The sequence below is a fragment of the Heliconius melpomene genome, chromosome 10 (genome assembly GCF_056956725.1).
Source record: "Heliconius melpomene rosina isolate 202511_hmr_F chromosome 10, ASM5695672v1, whole genome shotgun sequence".
Classification (NCBI taxonomy): domain Eukaryota; kingdom Metazoa; phylum Arthropoda; class Insecta; order Lepidoptera; family Nymphalidae; genus Heliconius; species Heliconius melpomene.
In genome coordinates, this window is record NC_140398.1 from 3,239,746 (window position 1) to 3,263,745 (window position 24,000).

General features: G+C 32.3%; 2 protein-coding genes across 3 annotated transcripts; both read right to left on the bottom strand.

Moving 5' to 3' along the window:
- Positions 1 to 1,719: 1,719 nt before the first annotated feature.
- Positions 1,720 to 10,041, bottom strand: LOC146535174 (lysozyme-like). Its single transcript, XM_085191215.1, has 5 exons — positions 9,894 to 10,041; positions 7,425 to 7,513; positions 6,968 to 7,028; positions 2,284 to 2,416; positions 1,720 to 1,878 (listed from the first exon to the last, which is right to left on the bottom strand). Exons 1-5 carry the CDS (start codon positions 10,024 to 10,026, stop codon positions 1,746 to 1,748), a joined length of 549 nt encoding a protein of 182 aa, XP_085047341.1. The 5' UTR covers positions 10,027 to 10,041; the 3' UTR covers positions 1,720 to 1,745.
- Positions 10,042 to 11,554: 1,513 nt separating this feature from the next.
- On the bottom strand, positions 11,555 to 23,249 carry LOC146535175 (lysozyme-like). 2 transcript variants are annotated; one of them, XM_085191216.1, is made up of 3 exons: positions 15,027 to 15,185; positions 12,558 to 12,646; positions 11,555 to 12,161 (listed from the first exon to the last, which is right to left on the bottom strand). In XM_085191216.1, exons 1-3 carry the CDS (start codon positions 15,157 to 15,159, stop codon positions 12,018 to 12,020), a joined length of 366 nt encoding a protein of 121 aa, XP_085047342.1. In that variant the 5' UTR covers positions 15,160 to 15,185; the 3' UTR covers positions 11,555 to 12,017. The 2 variants fall into 2 exon arrangements, with proteins under 2 accessions (XP_085047342.1, XP_085047343.1); XM_085191217.1 differs by lacking the exon at positions 15,027 to 15,185 and adding an exon at positions 23,078 to 23,249 and having other exon boundaries at positions 12,003 to 12,161.
- Between the last annotated feature and the right edge of the window lie 751 nt (positions 23,250 to 24,000).

Here is a 24,000-nt window from a genome sequence, read left to right on the forward strand (position 1 = left end):
ATATTGGTAAGGCACTCCGCTCTCTACTTTTTGCCGATTTCTAGAGACTTTGTGAGTTGAGTAGCGGAACTCAACGGCATATTTTTTGCTTAGATACCGGACACTAAGTTACCTAGTTAGTAGTAAAATGTTTCTGCACAGAAAAAATAACCCCATCATCCGCATTTATATCATAAATCCACTAATATTATATTATTATTCTCATATTAATGAAATAAATTCTAACATTCCATGAATATGCAAGAGTTCGCGCGGAACATTTGAAAACTCTTGAAATAAACTCGAGAGCTAAGTTCGAGCACTCGAGCAGATAACAACGCCATCTGCATCCGTACTGCGTTCCTATAATTGTGTCGGCAAGGATATTTTCTGTATTTTATAATATATATTCGTTTTACATTTATTTTATATTGCCAGACAAACGCGACAGGTTGTGAGTTCGATCCTCTCTCGAGGAAGTGAAATATTTTTAATTATTTCATTTTTCCCCTTTTGGTGCTGAGGCAAAGCGCGGCGTTCAGTTCCGACGCTCAACACGCAATGCATTAAAAAATAGGAAAGTAGGGATCGGGACGCCTTAACCATGACAGCCTTAAGATACTACCTGTATATACCTGATTCCTGTATATATGGCTATATATGAATATGACTAGAGTCTAGCGAGATAAGCATGGGCAACCTGCACTGGCTTCTAATTTATTGTTTTTACAATAATTGTATTGTTTTTTATCCATTTTTTTGCCTCTAACCTTTTGTTTTTGCCAATTATTTGAGGGCGCTTTTATACGTACCTAAAATTAAAATTATACGTACGTAAATGGACACCTGCCAAAATATATTATATTAGTTAGCTAACTATGCTATCAACCGCGTAGTTTTTTTTTGGCTATGCGTTGTCTGTCAGTCAGTAAACAAGGTTCTTGTATATATAGTTTATATATTAATCATATTATCACCAAACAAAAATAAGAACTAAACTCAAAACCGAGGACTCACATGCAAAATATCCAAGTACATTTAAAGAAGGCGTCAACCCGGAGTCGGAAACAATAAACAAACTTCCGTCGGTCGGTGATATTCCTTTGTGGAGTAAGATGGATGTTTTCAGTATTTTCAACGTTTGCTCTTACTTTTCTTTAAAGTAAATAAATATGTTTACTTTGACGTATGTGTTGTCACTGTAATAATACTTACCGGCGTCGGCTTTAATGGGTGTGTCTAGATACTCTTTTAATAAAATTATTATTGTTGATTGGTATAAGAAAAAAATCAGTTTCTCGTTTTTTCCCGTACAGCGAGTTATACCTTGGTGTTAAGACACTCAATCCTCTTTTCCAGTCCAATTTTTGAGAGAATGTGTGTTGAACGGCGGAACTTAACTCCGCGCTTTATCAGAGCGGAGGAGTAGAAATGTTTATATTACATAACTATTCTCCCTAGTGGAAATCGAATATAAAACCATCGTGATATCTTTCAGATTCTGTACAACTGCGCCTCGATAGCCTCAACAGGTTAACGGTTCATGTTTTGCTAAAATAGGGTAATATAGAAGATTAAGGAAATTTAATTTAATTTGTAATTGTTTTAATTTTTTCAGAAATTTGCAATAAAATTAAATATTCCATTATATTATCTAAACTTAATCTATCCCAAATAGAAGACATAAAAATAAAACACAAAAATTAAAACTTGTAAAAAAATTTAATAACAATATATATTAATTATTTATAATAGGAAAAAAAACATCAAGCGTGAAAAATATCTATGACGTAGCTAACGTCATCCGCGTTCTCCCATGCTTCTATCGCCCTTTGGATACGCTTTTCAGTTTGGTAAGTTCGCTCTGGACTCATTCTTTGAGATACTAAATCTGGGCATCTATAATAGAATTATTTATTAAGTATTTAATTATTTATTATATATTTTATTTTTTTCACGCTGTATCCCGCACTTAAAAGAGTGAGCAAGAAGAATTTAGAATCAAGGTTCTCCCTTCTTTTCTTTCCGCCTGAATTCGAGATATTATGGGTTAAGTGGAGAAACTGAGCGTCGCACTTTATCCATAACTGAGAAATAAAAACAATTAATTTGAATTTAGAATCTTATTTGATACTTCTGGCTGACTTCTAGAAGTATATATACATTAAAGAATGCATAATATATGAAAAAATTGGTTAATTAAATATTAAAATTAGATTATAATTAAATAGTTTTGTCTAACAAATTATAAAAAAAACGAATCCTAATATTTATATAATACATATTAAGAAAAAAGATACTAACTTGTAAATTTCATTAGTTATATGGTTATCGTTCTTGCACCTCTTGTTCCACTGATCCCAGTATTTAAAGCCTTCTTTGTAGAATATATCTACCGCGCACGCCGTATCATCTCGGATGTCGTCGTCGAGGAGCGCTAAAATGTTAAATAGTAATTGTTATTCCTGGTGATAAAATCTATGTAAATATATGCTTTTTGTTATTTATTTCTTTGAAAAGGAAACAAATTACTTAGAATATAAATATTTTGATTATATATAATTTGTTATTTTAGATATATACGAGTACTAGCGGCCCGCTCGCGGTTTCACCCGCGTGAACTATGTTATTATTAATTTCTGTCTCCATGACTACGTCCTAGTGACGTTAGCAAAATTTGAGACTCCTACCATTTATAGTAACGAAGTTTCATACAAACTTTTGACCCCAAAAACAACCCCTTAGAAGTCGAATATTGCAAATTCCCGTCTTAGCGAGCACCTACGTCCTATAAATAACTCCCATGCAAAATTTGAGATTCCTAGCACATGTAGTTTCTGAGATTTCGTGATGAGTGAGTGACCTTTCGATTTTATATATATAGAGTAGTGGACCCGAACGCGGCTACGCCCACTTGAACTATAAGAATATTTATTAAATATATTTATGAAATTATTTACAGTTTTCAATAGAGAGATGCGTTAAGCAAGCTTATTTTGGGTGACGTTTTCTAACAACAAACTTTGTAAATGGTTGCTTAGCAACGACGGTTGTTATTAACATGGCGGAATAAATTGTATGTCAAATTAATAAATATTTTAATATATTAGTATATATCGACAATATTACAAATATAAGAAAAAAAAATATCCTATGTTCATCCCGGTACTCTCATGTATCTCTATATGAGTATTTTATCACAATTAAATTAGCGGTTTGACCATGATTGCGTAAAAGATAGACAGACAGACAGACAGACAGACAGACAGACAAACAGACAGACAGACAAACAGACAGACAGAGTTACTTTCGAATTTATAATATAGGTATGGATAGATTAGCATTCGCAATTTCCTTTATGTGAACTATAACACGAATATCTCGTTAATTTTGAGGGGTAATCATAACTTAATGTATACTATCTTTCTATTATTTAAATATTTGTTACATCGTCGTAAACTCAAATTTTACTCAAAGTCAATGTTCGCAAGTCCGTGTTTAAATTCATTTATTACCACCTGAACCAAACTTAGCATACCAAGATGGATTATATGATTAATAAACTTAGTTAAAATTCATGCACGCGAGACCACCACCACCACCACGAAAATGACTAGAAATGCAAGAGTTTTAAAAGCAATCTTTATTCCACTTTTATTCGTATTCTGCAAGAGGTTTATGTTGAGACGACAAAGTTTCACGTCACTAAATAAAATACAAACAAAGTAATAGTTTCGAAATGTTTAATATAATATTTTGATATGCTGATGAAAAATTTAGTTAAATTAAAGTGTTGAATTTACTTTTCTGAAAAAGTTATGGCTTTCTATTTACTAATTAATTACGTTTATATAAAAAGACATATTTATTGAATAAATATATAAACTAGTGATAATAAATACTAAAAAGTAATAATATTAAATTAGTATTTCTACAATTTAATTTCTGGTAAATTTATCTTGGGCAAGGGATAACTGTGGTGAACGTATTTTCTAGCGACAGAAAAATTAAATATTGAATTAGAATAGAGAAATAAATATATTGTAATATAGTGCTTAGTAAGACAAGATCGGGTAAACATAAAGACTTGAAACATCATTTTGCACTTTCTACTGTTTCTAATGAATATTTTAAATAAGTATATTCAATTATTCTATATTAAATTTAAATATTGTATAAATTTTCTAAAATTTTCACAAAACTTAGTCAAGTTTACGGTTATATTCATTTTGAAAATAAAAATTTTATATGTCACTTTTCAGTCCATCGTTTACAGTTTCTTACCTAAAAGTTTATTTTACGATCCATTTTATGTCCCCAACAGTGACACTGGCCGGGTTATGTTCAGACAAACGGATTGCGAACGAGTATAGAGAGAGAGAGAGATTTCATACTTTGTTTTACTATCGCGAAAATATATTAAAGTAATGCAGGTTCCAAATTATTTGACTTAAATCCGAATTAAAATTTAAAAATTATTTTTAATTAATATACAATATTGTTCATATTTTATTGATCTCCAGTACTAATATGGTTGATTTAATTGCAAAGTTTAATTTGCAAATGTGATTCGAAGAATTAACTAATTCAGTGCAGGCTATTTGAGATTATAAATCACAATTTTAATTTCATTAGATTGTCGTTTAAATGTATATTTTGATTCCCGCTCAGGAAATGAAACGTGCTTTGGTAACGAGGGAATACGGTTGAGTTCCGCCATTCAACACGCATTTCCTTAGGATCTCGACAGAAATTGGGGAACAGATTGTCTTAACACTAGGTTCCTAAGTCCACGCTGCCTACACTGTACTGTACCTGCGAGATCCAGCGTGAAGCTGTAAAAAAAGGGACATAGGGAAAAGCCACTCTATTCTAGGCCTCGGAAATCAACACCATACTCGTACATACCAAATACGATAAACACTACATATATAAATAATTTAACAAACGAAATTAGTATCACAAATGAAAACTCCAAAGCAACGAAATATTAAAAACTAAAATTTCCCAATTTTTAAAAGACTATCGTAACAAAACTGCAATGGCCAGCCATTCGAGTGGAGATGATTAAAACGCTAAGCCGGGACAGAGCTAACCTTGTATTTTACGAACCACAATAAACCCGAGGTTCCTCTCTAACCGGTCGAAACGTCAATCCGCTCTGGTGTCATTAAAAATTTAAGTATGATTTCATTAACGTTCCATACAATGTATAAGTATATTTTGAAACTGGTATTAAACTTTATTTTGACTTTAAAATACTTTGATTTAATGGGTAATGTGAAAGCTTAAAGATAATATAGCTTTGGAGGTTATATAAAGGGGTAGAAAGAAAGAACCTAGTGCTAAGATACTCTGTTTCCCATTTTCTACCGAATTCTGGAGACATTGTGTGTAGAGTGGTGGAACTCAACGCCGCGCTTTACATCGTTAACAAAGTGACAAAAACGAAAATATTAAATGCCCCCAGACTTCGGCGAAAAGTTGGAAATGTATCTTAAGACTAGGCCCTCTGGAAACTGAGAACCCAGTGTTATCTACCTTACCCTGGATAAAGCGTAAAGCTAAAAATATGAAAAAAAAGTATCAGAACTAACATAATTATAATAATATGACAAATATTATGTTTTAAGCAAAGGAAAGATGACAGGAGTGAAGTATTTCTGCTAGAACAATATAAAGAAGTCAGGCTAACACGTTTTACTCTGCCAATTGAAATGCCGGTTGCATTCTTAAGCTTACAGCTGCAAAGCTGCAGATCATAATATCCCAGCAATTCTTTAGCGAACATTATCTAAGGAAAATGCATGAAATTACTGAGTTATTTTATAGTGTTTACTGCAATTTGTTGCAACTTTAGCTTGAAATGGTTGCAATTTCAAATACAATTCGGGGGAAAGGTTTTTCAAGAATATATATATATATATATATACTTGGCTGGAGACTCTTGACGCAGTGGCGTAACTGACGATCTGACAGTAAACGCGATGGTTATGAATTCGATTACCAATCAAAAAATGAATTATTTTCAATTCCCTTAGGTTATTTTGAAGTTACAGACAGACACTACAATTCTATTTATATGTATAGATAATTTAAAAAGGTACTCCGGATATAAATCCACGACCTAAGTCTTAGAAATCAGAACCATTTAACGTTAATATATTTGTTAATACGAAGTAGCTTTAGCATTCCTTACTTAGAAATTGGCTTATAACTGCGATCGATCAAGCGCTGAGCGCTGCTATCACTCATCTAGTCGTCTTAGATTTCAATTAGGAAATACGAACTTATGTTGTTAGAGTAATTCTAGTTGGTTTTGCTTTTGAATTGTACAGTTGATTTTTTTATGGAGAATATAATGAATGATATCTTTAATTATTATGAGGTTTATTATGGTAAAGCGCTGGGGCACAAGCGAGAGATTGTTGGTCGTAGAATCGATTCCCATTTAATGAATTCAAAAAAGAAATATTTTTATTATCGTGCCCTGGTAACGTGGCAAGGTACAGTATTGAGTTCCACCACTCAATACGCAATGCCTGCAATGTTTGGAGAAAAGTGAAGGACGAGTGGAGTAGAGGACGAGTGGAAAGTGGAGAAGTAGTGGAGTGTCTTAAAATTATATTCCTCCTTCCTTTCCACCAATCACTGGCCAAGTTTTAGGTCCTCTAAGTAGGCAGAGAGAACGTAGTTTTAGGAGTCTCAATAAGTCATAAACTCAAAAGCTAAACACATTTTCCATCCAATTTTCAAAACATTCCATGTGAAATGGCGCGATTTGTTTTCGTACCAGGACAAGAAAAATTTAAATAATAATCCATTCCCCCGAATGGACTCAGAAAATAAAAATAAAAGCTATATAGAAAATAAAAACTAATTATAATATGAGTTTCATATAAATTCTACCTTAATACATAATTCTCATTAACCGTAAGAACCCTGAAATGAAGGCTAAGTAAAGATAAGAGCAGAAGCTGGTACTCACATTCGCAAGCAATATTACACTCGCCCCCTTTTTTGCCCTCCCTGCACCATCTGGCTGGAATCTAAATATATGTTGGTATGTGAATATATTGGACGTATTTTATACTTATAAAATGTCTTGTTGACAAACTGTTTTTGTGCCGTATCTTGAGATTTATTCAGATACGTTTTGGGTAGAATTGTATGTAGGGTTGTTTGTTACAAATATATATTGAACGATAATATGTTTTTTATTCTTTTAGTTTGACTATATATCCCGCATATAACAAGGTCGGCAGAGGGAACCTATTTTTAGGACACTTCGTTCCCCACGCTCCGCCACACCGCCCACTTACGTCCGAGATATTGTGTATGTATTGCGGAGCTAAACACCGCTCATTGATTATTATACGAATTATATGAATTATATTTTCGAATTATATTTTTAAGAAAAAGAAATAAAGAATATAAATTCTTACCTGGTAAAGTCCATAAAACTTCTTGCCACTTGGCGTAACTACGAAAGCCGCAGTATTTCTGTTGCTTACTTTTTCAATAAGACACACCCCTGAAAAGACATTAAAAAAATGTAATTGGTTCACATTGGTTGACATTGTCAGTGGTTTATGTAATATGGTATATACAGATAGCAATTAAATAATATCTTTCTTTATAAAGTAACGATTGGTAAATTAAATATTTAAGCCAAACAATTTTCTCGTTTAATAAATTTCTATTTAGGCCATGAAAATAAAAAGAAAACGTTAAGTTATTCATTTAAAACTAAAAGTAAATTTAATTTAATGTTGCCAACATTAAATCTCCCACAAGTTACGTTCAAACAAACAAACAAAAAAAAACTTTTAAAATGAATTTTAAATAACAAAACTACTAAGTAAATAAATTATTCATATTTTTATGCAAATGAAGTGGAAATAAGTTAAAGTAATATTTTTGTGGTATCATTACTCTAGCGCGGTGTAGAACTTTTATACTTTGGCGACAAGTTTTAATTCAGTTAAAACATTCTAATAAAAGAAAATGTATATACTGTTATTATATGAAAAAACATTCATATGTGCTATAAAATACATCTTTGTGATTGCTGTGGTAGTGGGTACTGGGAGTGGGTACAATGGGTGGGGAACACAATGGTAGTGGGTATAAATCACATCGGAGAAAATAAAATTATAATTAAAATTATATTTCAACACTACGCATTACTTATAAACATTTTTTTTACACTTCACGCTGTAAACCAGAAGTAGTAAGAGGCAGAGGGAGCCTAGTGTTTCAGCTGAATACTGGAGGCATTGCGTTTTTTGCTTCGAAGCCAGAGAGAATAAATCAAAAAATTAATTATAGAGATCCCTCAAGTGAGAATCGAACTCACAACCTTAGTATTAACAGTCACACGTTTGTGTCCCTCTGCACGTTTGGTCTCAATATTATTTTTAAACATTTACTAAAGAAAATAGAGACAGTAATAAGTGAAAAAACACATCTATAAATTTAAATGTATAGATAATCTTAGTAAAAACGAAACAATCTACATTGTTCTAGTCTAATTTTCAGATGACATAAAATGACAGAACAGTCGTAGGTCGTATAATAATTTCCTTTATATACAGCCACAAGGAAAACTTAATTCAAAATTAATAAAGATTTTAAAATAAAATAAAATTAAAACGTTTTCCTTCTATTCTATCTTTGAAACAATTTATTAATAAAATCTTCCTATACTACTTTAACTCACTTCCCGTCGTCCATTTTGCTTGAAAACCCAAGTCGCAGTCGGATCCGATTACAATTGAATATTTTTATATGACAAATCTTATAAGATTAGTCTATGAGCTATATGGGCTATAGCCCATATATGGGCCTATATGGGCTATAGCCCATCCCATCAAAATGTGAGATTTACATGGGTGCCAAGTTCTGTGTTTACTCGGGATAAAATTCAAGCTCGAATTTTTTTTCGCACAAGTTTTAATAAACTTGCAAATTAGATTACTTCCAGTTTGACCTGGACTATAAGTTTCTTATATGGTTTGGTGCCTGATGGTAAAAAATAGCTAAGTCAAATTTCTAATCATTAACCGTTTGATTAAAATTGTTAAAATTTATTAAACATCCATTTCGTCGTTCGTTTTTTGTTGTCATTGATATATCACGATATAGCTCTTCCTGCCGACGGAAAGTGGAGAGGGTTGTGTTTTAACACTCGCACGGGATACGCGTGAAAGTGCGAAAAAGAAAAAATATGTAAGGAATTTGCCGAATCTGATCAAGCACAAATTTAATGTAAAAATTAACCTCTGCAAAGTAGAATCGAATAAAGTACAGAGTACTTATTAACTAACAATACAAAAAAGTTAATTAGCATAATTAATGTTTTGCCTTGTTACGTCATAGTTAAATTACTACTCTACTATGTAATTGAAAATATAGTAGTAAGTAAATTATTTAATATAATATTTATTTAATAAATAAATGAAAATATAGTAACAAGTAGACAGAGAGAAAGAACTTAATGTCTAAATATTCCTTTAGTTGACTGTAGACTAAGTATATTATGCATTGACATTGTCACGGTCGGACATTCGAGAGTGAATATTTAAAAGTAAAGGAAGTGTTAAGAAAAGATATAGTCTTAAATTATTTAATTACTATTTATAATTGTATATTTTATATCATTATATTTATTTCTTAGCTTAACGCTTAATCCTGCAAGCAGAGTAAGCAGAACCTGGAAACCTAAACCTAGGACACTCAGTTCCCATTAAGAATCTTCGTCGAATTCTTGTTACCAGAGCAAGAAAATGAAAATTTTAAACATTTCATCCCCCGGGAATGAACTCACAACCTGTCATGATTACTTGAACCCCTGAGCAACCACTGGCCTAAAACTAAAACAACCAAACCAAACTAAAACAACCAAAACTTACATTGTCCAAAGTACAAATGCTGTGGAAATCCCACTCTAACCAGCTCGCGGACGAGCTTGCATCTCGTCTCGTATCTCTTACTGTGTGCTACACTTATAAACACGCAAGCCACTATGAGCCATGTGTACCGCATCGCGATTACTGAGACAGTGGTAGCGAGTTTAAATGTCAATGTCAGCTGATCGAAATGTTATCACAACATTGGAGATTTCAACATATTTTACGTACATTGATGATTTTGTACGGAAATTTTCTATTGAGTTCAATTGGTAGAAAGCAATGTATGGAGAATATAGCGGAATTGCGATTATTAGTTAAATATTTTAGTGGGAGTGCAAAAAAATAAACTGGTTATAAATTATAATTTCATACTTATATATATGTCGGAGAAGGGGGGTAATAGGCATAAAAAATAAACGAGTAGAACCTTTGACCACGTCCTGGCCTTTGGTTCCACTCGTATGTGAACACATAACACATGTACAAATACTTTTAGCAAGGTAATTTTGACATAAATAGTGAAGTGAACAAATAAATAAATCTTGAGTAAATAAATAAACCAAATAATAACTAAAAGCTTAACTGAACGATTTCAAAGTAAACCAATTATGAGGGGTTATAATTATAAGTGTAATAAATAACAAAGTAGGTGGGTAAATAAATAATGTTATGTTATCTTACTCTTTAAATGATGTGTGAAGCTCGGAGCAGTGCCGTGGACTTGCGACCACAATTGTAGGCTTCAGGGGCCCCTTTACAGTAACTGACGCTCGCCTTTCACTGCTCCAGCCCAGTATAGCTACAAATAGGTCTTAACGACATTCGTAACTACAATAATAATTGATTAACTGAATAATCAATTATCCGAATAGTCGAGGTTATGTGGCAGAGCACGAGTAGCGCATCTGACCACACCAGAGCCTCAACTCCAAGTAGATAATTATAAATAAGTCTTAACTACATTTATAATTAAGATCCCATCCCTATCCCAGCAATTCTTTAGCGAACATTATCTAAGGAAAATGCATGAAATTACTGAGTTATTTTATAGTGTTTACTGCAATTTGTTGCAACTTTAGCTTGAAATGGTTGCAATTTCAAATACAATTCGGGGGAAAGGTTTTTCAAGAATATATATATATATATATATACTTGGCTGGAGACTCTTGACGCAGTGGCGTAACTGACGATCTGACAGTAAACGCGATGGTTATGAATTCGATTACCAATCAAAAAATGAATTATTTTCAATTCCCTTAGGTTATTTTGAAGTTACAGACAGACACTACAATTCTATTTATATGTATAGATAATTTAAAAAGGTACTCCGGATATAAATCCACGACCTAAGTCTTAGAAATCAGAACCATTTAACGTTAATATATTTGTTAATACGAAGTAGCTTTAGCATTCCTTACTTAGAAATTGGCTTATAACTGCGATCGATCAAGCGCTGAGCGCTGCTATCACTCATCTAGTCGTCTTAGATTTCAATTAGGAAATACGAACTTATGTTGTTAGAGTAATTCTAGTTGGTTTTGCTTTTGAATTGTACAGTTGATTTTTTTATGGAGAATATAATGAATGATATCTTTAATTATTATGAGGTTTATTATGGTAAAGCGCTGGGGCACAAGCGAGAGATTGTTGGTCGTAGAATCGATTCCCATTTAATGAATTCAAAAAAGAAATATTTTTATTATCGTGCCCTGGTAACGTGGCAAGGTACAGTATTGAGTTCCACCACTCAATACGCAATGCCTGCAATGTTTGGAGAAAAGTGAAGGACGAGTGGAGTAGAGGACGAGTGGAAAGTGGAGAAGTAGTGGAGTGTCTTAAAATTATATTCCTCCTTCCTTTCCACCAATCACTGGCCAAGTTTTAGGTCCTCTAAGTAGGCAGAGAGAACGTAGTTTTAGGAGTCTCAATAAGTCATAAACTCAAAAGCTAAACACATTTTCCATCCAATTTTCAAAACATTCCATGTGAAATGGCGCGATTTGTTTTCGTACCAGGACAAGAAAAATTTAAATAATAATCCATTCCCCCGAATGGACTCAGAAAATAAAAATAAAAGCTATATAGAAAATAAAAACTAATTATAATATGAGTTTCATATAAATTCTACCTTAATACATAATTCTCATTAACCGTAAGAACCCTGAAATGAAGGCTAAGTAAAGATAAGAGCAGAAGCTGGTACTCACATTCGCAAGCAATATTACACTCGCCCCCTTTTTTGCCCTCCCTGCACCATCTGGCTGGAATCTAAATATATGTTGGTATGTGAATATATTGGACGTATTTTATACTTATAAAATGTCTTGTTGACAAACTGTTTTTGTGCCGTATCTTGAGATTTATTCAGATACGTTTTGGGTAGAATTGTATGTAGGGTTGTTTGTTACAAATATATATTGAACGATAATATGTTTTTTATTCTTTTAGTTTGACTATATATCCCGCATATAACAAGGTCGGCAGAGGGAACCTATTTTTAGGACACTTCGTTCCCCACGCTCCGCCACACCGCCCACTTACGTCCGAGATATTGTGTATGTATTGCGGAGCTAAACACCGCTCATTGATTATTATACGAATTATATGAATTATATTTTCGAATTATATTTTTAAGAAAAAGAAATAAAGAATATAAATTCTTACCTGGTAAAGTCCATAAAACTTCTTGCCACTTGGCGTAACTACGAAAGCCGCAGTATTTCTGTTGCTTACTTTTTCAATAAGACACACCCCTGAAAAGACATTAAAAAAATGTAATTGGTTCACATTGGTTGACATTGTCAGTGGTTTATGTAATATGGTATATACAGATAGCAATTAAATAATATCTTTCTTTATAAAGTAACGATTGGTAAATTAAATATTTAAGCCAAACAATTTTCTCGTTTAATAAATTTCTATTTAGGCCATGAAAATAAAAAGAAAACGTTAAGTTATTCATTTAAAACTAAAAGTAAATTTAATTTAATGTTGCCAACATTAAATCTCCCACAAGTTACGTTCAAACAAACAAACAAAAAAAAACTTTTAAAATGAATTTTAAATAACAAAACTACTAAGTAAATAAATTATTCATATTTTTATGCAAATGAAGTGGAAATAAGTTAAAGTAATATTTTTGTGGTATCATTACTCTAGCGCGGTGTAGAACTTTTATACTTTGGCGACAAGTTTTAATTCAGTTAAAACATTCTAATAAAAGAAAATGTATATACTGTTATTATATGAAAAAACATTCATATGTGCTATAAAATACATCTTTGTGATTGCTGTGGTAGTGGGTACTGGGAGTGGGTACAATGGGTGGGGAACACAATGGTAGTGGGTATAAATCACATCGGAGAAAATAAAATTATAATTAAAATTATATTTCAACACTACGCATTACTTATAAACATTTTTTTTACACTTCACGCTGTAAACCAGAAGTAGTAAGAGGCAGAGGGAGCCTAGTGTTTCAGCTGAATACTGGAGGCATTGCGTTTTTTGCTTCGAAGCCAGAGAGAATAAATCAAAAAATTAATTATAGAGATCCCTCAAGTGAGAATCGAACTCACAACCTTAGTATTAACAGTCACACGTTTGTGTCCCTCTGCACGTTTGGTCTCAATATTATTTTTAAACATTTACTAAAGAAAATAGAGACAGTAATAAGTGAAAAAACACATCTATAAATTTAAATGTATAGATAATCTTAGTAAAAACGAAACAATCTACATTGTTCTAGTCTAATTTTCAGATGACATAAAATGACAGAACAGTCGTAGGTCGTATAATAATTTCCTTTATATACAGCCACAAGGAAAACTTAATTCAAAATTAATAAAGATTTTAAAATAAAATAAAATTAAAACGTTTTCCTTCTATTCTATCTTTGAAACAATTTATTAATAAAATCTTCCTATACTACTTTAACTCACTTCCCGTCGTCCATTTTGCTTGAAAACCCAAGTCGCAGTCGGATCCGATTACAATTGAATATTTTTATATGACAAATCTTATAAGATTAGTCTATGAGCTATATGGGCTATAGCCCATATATGGGCCTATATGGGCTATAGCCCATCCCATCAAAATGTGAGATTTACATGGGTGCCAAGTTCTGTGTTTACTCGGGATAAAATTCAAGCTCGAATTTTTTTTCGCACAAGTTTTAATAAACTTGCAAATTAGATTACTTCCAGTTTGACCTGGACTATAAGTTTCTTATATGGTTTGGTGCCTGATGGTAAAAAATAGCTAAGTCAAATTTCTAATCATTAACCGTTTGATTAAAATTGTTAAAATTTATTAAACATCCATTTCGTCGTTCGTTTTTTGTTGTCATTGATATATCACGATATAGCTCTTCCTGCCGACGGAAAGTGGAGAGGGTTGTGTTTTAACACTCGCACGGGATACGCGTGAAAGTGCGAAAAAGAAAAAATATGTAAGGAATTTGCCGAATCTGATCAAGCACAAATTTAATGTAAAAATTAACCTCTGCAAAGTAGAATCGAATAAAGTACAGAGTACTTATTAACTAACAATACAAAAAAGTTAATTAGCATAATTAATGTTTTGCCTTGTTACGTCATAGTTAAATTACTACTCTACTATGTAATTGAAAATATAGTAGTAAGTAAATTATTTAATATAATATTTATTTAATAAATAAATGAAAATATAGTAACAAGTAGACAGAGAGAAAGAACTTAATGTCTAAATATTCCTTTAGTTGACTGTAGACTAAGTATATTATGCATTGACATTGTCACGGTCGGACATTCGAGAGTGAATATTTAAAAGTAAAGGAAGTGTTAAGAAAAGATATAGTCTTAAATTATTTAATTACTATTTATAATTGTATATTTTATATCATTATATTTATTTCTTAGCTTAACGCTTAATCCTGCAAGCAGAGTAAGCAGAACCTGGAAACCTAAACCTAGGACACTCAGTTCCCATTAAGAATCTTCGTCGAATTCTTGTTACCAGAGCAAGAAAATGAAAATTTTAAACATTTCATCCCCCGGGAATGAACTCACAACCTGTCATGATTACTTGAACCCCTGAGCAACCACTGGCCTAAAACTAAAACAACCAAACCAAACTAAAACAACCAAAACTTACATTGTCCAAAGTACAAATGCTGTGGAAATCCCACTCTAACCAGCTCGCGGACGAGCTTGCATCTCGTCTCGTATCTCTTACTGTGTGCTACACTTATAAACACGCAAGCCACTATGAGCCATGTGTACCGCATCGCGATTACTGAGACAGTGGTAGCGAGTTTAAATGTCAATGTCAGCTGATCGAAATGTTATCACAACATTGGAGATTTCAACATATTTTACGTACATTGATGATTTTGTACGGAAATTTTCTATTGAGTTCAATTGGTAGAAAGCAATGTATGGAGAATATAGCGGAATTGCGATTATTAGTTAAATATTTTAGTGGGAGTGCAAAAAAATAAACTGGTTATAAATTATAATTTCATACTTATATATATGTCGGAGAAGGGGGGTAATAGGCATAAAAAATAAACGAGTAGAACCTTTGACCACGTCCTGGCCTTTGGTTCCACTCGTATGTGAACACATAACACATGTACAAATACTTTTAGCAAGGTAATTTTGACATAAATAGTGAAGTGAACAAATAAATAAATCTTGAGTAAATAAATAAACCAAATAATAACTAAAAGCTTAACTGAACGATTTCAAAGTAAACCAATTATGAGGGGTTATAATTATAAGTGTAATAAATAACAAAGTAGGTGGGTAAATAAATAATGTTATGTTATCTTACTCTTTAAATGATGTGTGAAGCTCGGAGCAGTGCCGTGGACTTGCGACCACAATTGTAGGCTTCAGGGGCCCCTTTACAGTAACTGACGCTCGCCTTTCACTGCTCCAGCCCAGTATAGCTACAAATAGGTCTTAACGACATTCGTAACTACAATAATAATTGATTAACTGAATAATCAATTATCCGAATAGTCGAGGTTATGTGGCAGAGCACGAGTAGCGCATCTGACCACACCAGAGCCTCAACTCCAAGTAGATAATTATAAATAAGTCTTAACTACATTTATAATTAAGATGGTCGAGGTTAGCCAGCGGTGGAGCACAAGTAGTGCTCCGAGCCGTGGTAGAGCCTCGACCCAGCGTACAATGCCCGTGCGGCCCTTTATATAACGTTGACTATGAGTCATTCTATGGTAAACGATGACGCGCCTAAAGTGGCGTGATCTGTAGGTGACAAATACAAAACTATTAATTTATTATTTAATATTCACAGTATTTATTCACTCTTATTTTATTTCTAAATTCAATGTAATATTTAAAAACATAATTAAACTCATAATAATGGCATAAAATAGTAGAATTCAAAGTAACTACATTACAATGAAATCATTGTTCGTAAAAGGAATTTAAATAAGTGTATCGACAATATTATTATGTACCCACAATAAGGATCGCGGCGACACGGCCATACTGACATGCGACGCGTGCTCTGCGTCGCCTCGTTACGTATTTGCCTCCGTCAAAACTTCATATTCACTTCAGAACTTCATATTCACTTTTGTTAAAACTTCAATAACAATAGTACTAATAAATAATTGTAATTAGAGATAGTAACTGCTCATTCCACATGAAAACAGTATGACAAAGTTATTAGGGAAGGATAGGGCGGTGATAGGTTGATGCTGTATAAAACAGGGGTCCTAAAGAAGAAAAGGATCTAAAGGATAAGGAGAGAGTAAGGTTGATGCTGTGCCATGGGCGGTCTCTTACGCCGTCGTACACAGAGGATCTTAATTCTTTCAGGAAAGGATAACTGATAACTGGCTTATTAGTTGCTCCACGCACTAATAGCATCTTTTTCTTTTTTTTTTTAAATGTATACTGGTCATTCCACATGACAACAGTATCAACATAAATAATAACCGAGTGACTAATTTGGTTGCTCCACGCACCAATAGCACTTATTTTTTTTTATTTTTTTTTTTTTTTTATTTATTTTATTTTTATTTTTTTTATTATTTTTTTTTTTGTTTATACTGCTCATTACACATGACAACAGTATCAATATAAATAATAACATTAAGAAAAGAACAAGTGCCTCATGGCAGCATATTTTAATTGTTCATTAAAGAGTACCACACTCTCAATAGCATTTCTTTTTTATTACAAAAATAATCGAATTACTGAAGTACTATACGCCTTACAATTTTTTTTTTTTTTTTTTTTTCTTCTTTTGTTTGTTTTGTTCTTCTCTTTTTGTTAATGCTCTTGTGCACACAGTAATGTTGCACATTTATGTCGAAGCGCTAGAATATAGCTTTTTCATCGTCAGAGGGCGACACGGCCGCCGGAATAACTTCACTAGGTCGAGTAGCTCATGGCAATTGCTGATCATGTGATCGTCTATTTTGTATTATAGCATCCGCTCGCCCATCCTATATTTTGTTAATTATTCTCAAAATGATTAAGACTGGCATCACAGTGCGGTGACAAAACAACTTTAATTTATTCGTAGTAATCCATCATCACAAAATCCGTGAAAATTAAAAAGTTCTAAAAATTTAGAAATAATGCATGGCAAAAGAGCCATTCACAAAACTTTATTCAAAATTTTAAACAAAATGATACTGAACTAGGATAGTACTTTTAATTTTACTACCAGTAATATTTTCATCATAAGTAATATTAAAAACTTATGTATTTGTTTGTTTCCAATCTTAAAAGAATCTATCTTGATAGTATGTTTAAATACTGGCGCACAACAATTTTACATCTATGTAAAATTACACGTAATATTTAAGACGATTTTAAAAATTCAATTAATGATAAAATTAATATTAAACATCATCTAAATATATTAAAACACTTAATTATCACTCAAAATTAATGTAAACATAACACGACTTAACTTCCGCTAGTTAGATGACCACTTTTGGAAAATTCTTAATTCAGATTTTTATTATTTTTTCATTTGTTTAATTATTTTATTACAAATAAAAATCGTATAAACATCTAAATAATTTTAAACACTTAATTATCATTCAAAATTAAAGGTAAACATAACACGACTTGACTTCCGCCGATTACGTTTTGATTTTTGCTTACCATTAGACCACTTTTGGAAAAATTCTTAATGAAGATTTTTATTATTATTTTTATTTGTTTAATTATTTTGTTACAAATAAAAATCGTATAAACATCTAAATAATTTTAAACACTTAACTTCCGGCAGTTATGTTTCGATTTTTGTTTACACAGATAATTGAAAATTCATTTTATTAATAATAATTCACAACTCTTAATATTAATAATAATTAATAATTCATTTATTTAATTATTTTGTTACACATAAAAATAGTAACAAAAATAAATAGAAACGAGTCTTATTATATTACACGGGAACCTACGAAAACGAAATAAATTATTATTTAAAATACGAAATAAATTATTAAAAAATAATTTCTAAATAATATTGATAATTTTAATAATTATTTTAATATAAAACTAAGTAGCATTATATTAAGCAATTCCTGCACTGGCACGGAACAACAAATGGCAACCTTAGTATGATGTAGCTGAAGGCTAGCTTCCGCCATTGTATTTTGAAATTTAAAAAACAATAAATGTTAATGGAGTCTAAATAAATATTTTATTACCTTATCTTTTATAAACGTAATTATAAACATTTAAATCTGGATTTCGGGGTCAAATAGTGAAAATCACTATTTAAGCATTTATGTGCTATAGCTTTATCGAATATAGTCTTTAAAAATTTTAAAACTTAGAAGAAGAAATTATCAGTGATATTTTTAACATAGAACGATAATCTTATTATTTATTCTGTTTGAACAAAATAATATTTTTCCACTTTTTTGTTCTTTAGCTTTACCGGATACAGTGATAAAAATTTAAAACTTATCAGAAAATTACTAGTGACATTTTTTTTTTTACAAATGACGTTTTATTTTAGAATAATAATTTTATTATTTATTTTGTTTCAAAATAAATATTTTTCCACTTGGAAATGTAGTCTTTATAGAATAACTATAAACCGGTTTTATTTAACGTAGTAAAAATAACCTGCTATTGTCAAAGATGTTTTTACGGCTTTAGAAGTTTTGTACAAAGTTTACAAAGTTTTAGAAATAAATAGTGACAGGTGGAACCGAAGGTTAAGAGGAAGCGATTGAGATCGGAGTGCAATCCGATCCCACTTCTGATGTCGGAGAAGGGGGGTAATAGGCATAAAAAATAAACGAGTAGAACCTTTGACCACGTCCTGGCCTTTGGTTCCACTCGTATGTGAACACATAACACATGTACAAATACTTTTAGCAAGGTAATTTTGACATAAATAGTGAAGTGAACAAATAAATAAATCTTGAGTAAATAAATAAACCAAATAATAACTAAAAGCTTAACTGAACGATTTCAAAGTAAACCAATTATGAGGGGTTATAATTATAAGTGTAATAAATAACAAAGTAGGTGGGTAAATAAATAATGTTATGTTATCTTACTCTTTAAATGATGTGTGAAGCTCGGAGCAGTGCCGTGGACTTGCGACCACAATTGTAGGCTTCAGGGGCCCCTTTACAGTAACTGACGCTCGCCTTTCACTGCTCCAGCCCAGTATAGCTACAAATAGGTCTTAACGACATTCGTAACTACAATAATAATTGATTAACTGAATAATCAATTATCCGAATAGTCGAGGTTATGTGGCAGAGCACGAGTAGCGCATCTGACCACACCAGAGCCTCAACTCCAAGTAGATAATTATAAATAAGTCTTAACTACATTTATAATTAAGATGGTCGAGGTTAGCCAGCGGTGGAGCACAAGTAGTGCTCCGAGCCGTGGTAGAGCCTCGACCCAGCGTACAATGCCCGTGCGGCCCTTTATATAACGTTGACTATGAGTCATTCTATGGTAAACGATGACGCGCCTAAAGTGGCGTGATCTGTAGGTGACAAATACAAAACTATTAATTTATTATTTAATATTCACAGTATTTATTCACTCTTATTTTATTTCTAAATTCAATGTAATATTTAAAAACATAATTAAACTCATAATAATGGCATAAAATAGTAGAATTCAAAGTAACTACATTACAATGAAATCATTGTTCGTAAAAGGAATTTAAATAAGTGTATCGACAATATTATTATGTACCCACAATAAGGATCGCGGCGACATATATTATACTATAGATTTTTTCACATTTAACTACTATGGGTGTATGTTTATTGCTTATTTAATGTAACGTTACAAAGTATCGCCAAAGGTGAATTATACAGATGTTTTTTTTTTCCTATAGTGGCAACGATAATGATATAAAATAAACATCTACCTATTTGTTATTTTTTTTTATTATATTCTTTATTTTCAGCTTCACGCTACTTATAGAAGCATTCCCTAGAGTAGTCACTAGTAACCGTAAAAGACACTGCGTTCTCCACTTTCCGCCGAATTTTCGAGGACTGCACTTTGAGAGGCGAAGTTCAACGTCACGCTATTTGCCTTGTTACCAGAGTGACAAAGTATTAATTTTTCCTTAAATGGGAATCGAACCTACAACCGTTGCGTTTACAAGCACACGCTTGTGCCCTCTCCCAAACGGGCTGTTATTTTGTGAGTAACAGTATTTAATGATTTAAAAAAAGTATTTATAAGTAATAATTCTGTCACGTACAGTACTCTAGCAGTCATTTGTATTTAAATTTAAATAATCTTTATTCAATTCGCACGCATTGTTAAAGTAAAATGAACACGAAAATGTCAGTAAGTTTATATATGCACATAGGAACTCGACTTATTTTAATAAATTATATACAAATACTGTATCTATAGAGGCCAGTCGTCGCGCATGGGAACAATGTGAGACTATAAACACGACGGGTAGTGGGTTCAATACCCACTCGAGAAATTGAATTTAATATTTTCATTTCTTCGCTCTGGTCACGAGTACGGTGTTGAGTTTTCTACTCAACACACAATGCAAAATGTTGAACGGAGTGTTTTAATTATACAAAAAGTACTATATCAAAGTCAAAATTTGAACTCAAATAGTAGACTATTTTTCATGATTAAATTTTCAGAAGCAAAATTTGAACTAGCAGAACTATGGATGGATTGGATTGGATTTTTTTTAGTTCAGTTAACTAACTGAAAACTTAAACTTAAACTTTAGGGAACTATTGCAATATTTAGGATTAGTTGCTAACTAATCTCAAGCATTTGCAATAAAAGGATTTTTTCGACGACGACGAATCGCGTCGTTCAGTTCCTCCACTAAATACACAATAACTCTAATTCAGAGGAAAGTGGGGAACCCTCTGCCAACCCTGCTATCTGCAGGATACAGCAAAATTTTAAAAATATTTATAAACGAAAACATCTAATGCCGCGTACTTAGTAACCGGATGAGTGTAATTAATAGTGTTTTTTTTAGAATATGGGGTTTTCCGACGTTTAACACGGCGAGCACGTATTGCATGTAAGGACTATGTTTTTAATTTTAATAATGTGTTACAGCGATAACTGCTGTTACTCATCGTTCTATTAAAGTGTTTTTCTTTTCATTGTTATTTTTTTTTATTTACACGCTAGCTAGCAGAGTAGGTAAAGAGAACATACTGTTAAGACAATCCGTTCTAATATAGGTACCTATGTCCCGAGTCACGAGGCCTAGGCACAAATAAATATCCTTATAAATAAAAGGAAACTAATTTTAAATTTATATTATTTCCATGAAGATATTTTCTTTTGCCTACGAAGCCAATCATTTTTATTTCATTATCTAAGACATGAAAACCATAAATCAGAAAAGTCGTACCTATTTTCCTTAAAATACAGTCGACTGTGCTAAATCACAAATGGATTAGGTACTAGAAAAAAACTGATACTTTAAATGCACAAATACATACATAGGTACAGTACAATGCCTGTTTAGTTTTTTCTTTCTTTCTCCCATTTTTCGTTTATTTTAAAACATTGTAAGCCATATAATAAGAACTATCGGAACAAACGCGGCTTCACACACTTAAATGTAATGCCAAATATACAAAAATCTTTACGTAAAAAATAGTGTGTCATTCTTATGTATAAGCTATGTACTTTAAAGTTTCATCTAAATTCTGTTCCGTTCTGTAGTTTTCGCGTAAAAGTGGAACAAACATCCATTCTCACAAACTTTCACATTTATAATATTAGTAGGATAACACTGCATAGAAGCTGTCGTAGCGTAGCGTATGAAATATTTTCATTTTATTGGTCTGCTAACAAGACAAAAGGAGTGCGTCGAATTCTGACTCTTGGCTTGCCAAAGCGGGAAAATGAAAATAACTCATTCCCCTAGTGGAAATCCCCCCCACAACCAGAGCTTACTCGAACGATGTCCCACTGCGCCACACGGGTCCACAAAAATATATAATCAATTTAAAATATGTTAAAATAGATATATGATAAACACCTGTATAATCATATAGACAATTGAATCGCGGGAGATTTAATCAGTAAATTTAATGTGTACTAAGAATTTGCTATTAAACATATTATTATTAACAATTGCATCTAATTGAGTCTATACCTACTCTTTTTACTTTTTATTTGTTATTGCACATTATGCTTGCAAAGTAAAGAAAATGTTTGAAATTTTTTCAGCTTCATTTTGTATCAAGAACATAGCAGTGTAGGTTGATATAATGTGGAAATCTAGTGTTAAGACACTACGTACGTTGCCTGTTTTCGACCGAATTCTGGAGACATTGCGTGTTGAGTGGCAGAAGTTAACGATGTGCCCTGCACCACGATCGGCTTCTTCATATTCAATCACTAAATATAGCAAAAACAGTACTTTTTCCTAATACTTTCTCGTCAATTCCCTTGTCAAATTAAAACTAAGTTAGTTGATTCATATAACATAAATAAAGTATAATCATCGTATTTGAACACGTGTACAATTTTTCAAGCAAATTGGGCGATAAGAAGTGCGTCAAAACAACGTTGCAAGATTATCTTGCATTTACTGATACTCGTACGTAAATAATAAGTAAGGTGATGCTAATATAAACATGTCATAATAATACGTTTGGATTCGAACCTACAGCTATATCAATATAATACATTATGATTTCATTCACTTACAATTTCCCAAGAAAGTTTTTCCAATTAATTTAGTTTTCATCAGCTCCGTAGCCAGGCGGCATCTCGTGAACACCTTGCACTCACACACACTAAACAATAATAAAACGTAAACATATAACCTCATGTTTAAACATAAATGTTCTTAAAGCGACGATGAAAATGCGCTAAGAATATAAAATCAGAGATAACTATCGATACTCGACTCGAGTGAGTGTTATCTATATTTTATTGTATACTACTCACTCATCTCGGTTTCACTTAAATGTCGATTTTAAGGAAGTTCACTATGATTTTTTAACTTCAGGCTTTATTCCGAATATATCAGAGAAGGCAGAGGGAACCTAGTTTTAAGGCACTCTGTTCTCCACGCACCGTCGATTTCTATTGGCGTTGCGTTTTCAATGGCGAAGCTCAACGCCGCGTGTTGTCTTGTTACTAGAGCGAGGTTCCCTTGGATGGAAATCGAATCCAGAACCGTCGAGGTACGGGTTCGATACCCGACAGGTCATTCATTAAGACTCTCCATAAATTACTTAGAGTGTGTTTATGTAGTCTCTACATGCTCTAAATAAATATTTATTTTTTTACACAATTTACTAGTTATTTTACATATTACCTACGATAGTATATTACTCGATTCAGTTTTCCATCCATTTGCAAGCATTAAGTGTTAAAATGGCGAAATAATTATAGTATTATAATAATAAAATAAGTAACTAAACTGACGCCTATAGTGGAGCAGAGGTAAAATCGCTCGACTGTTGTGGGTTCGATTCCCACTGGAAAAATTTAACTATATAATATTTTCATTTCGTCGCTCTGGTAACGAGGAAAATCGCGGCGTTGAGCTCCACCACTCAACACGCAACAGCTACCCTGCTATATGCGGGATACTGCATGCATGCATAAATGATAGATTTATA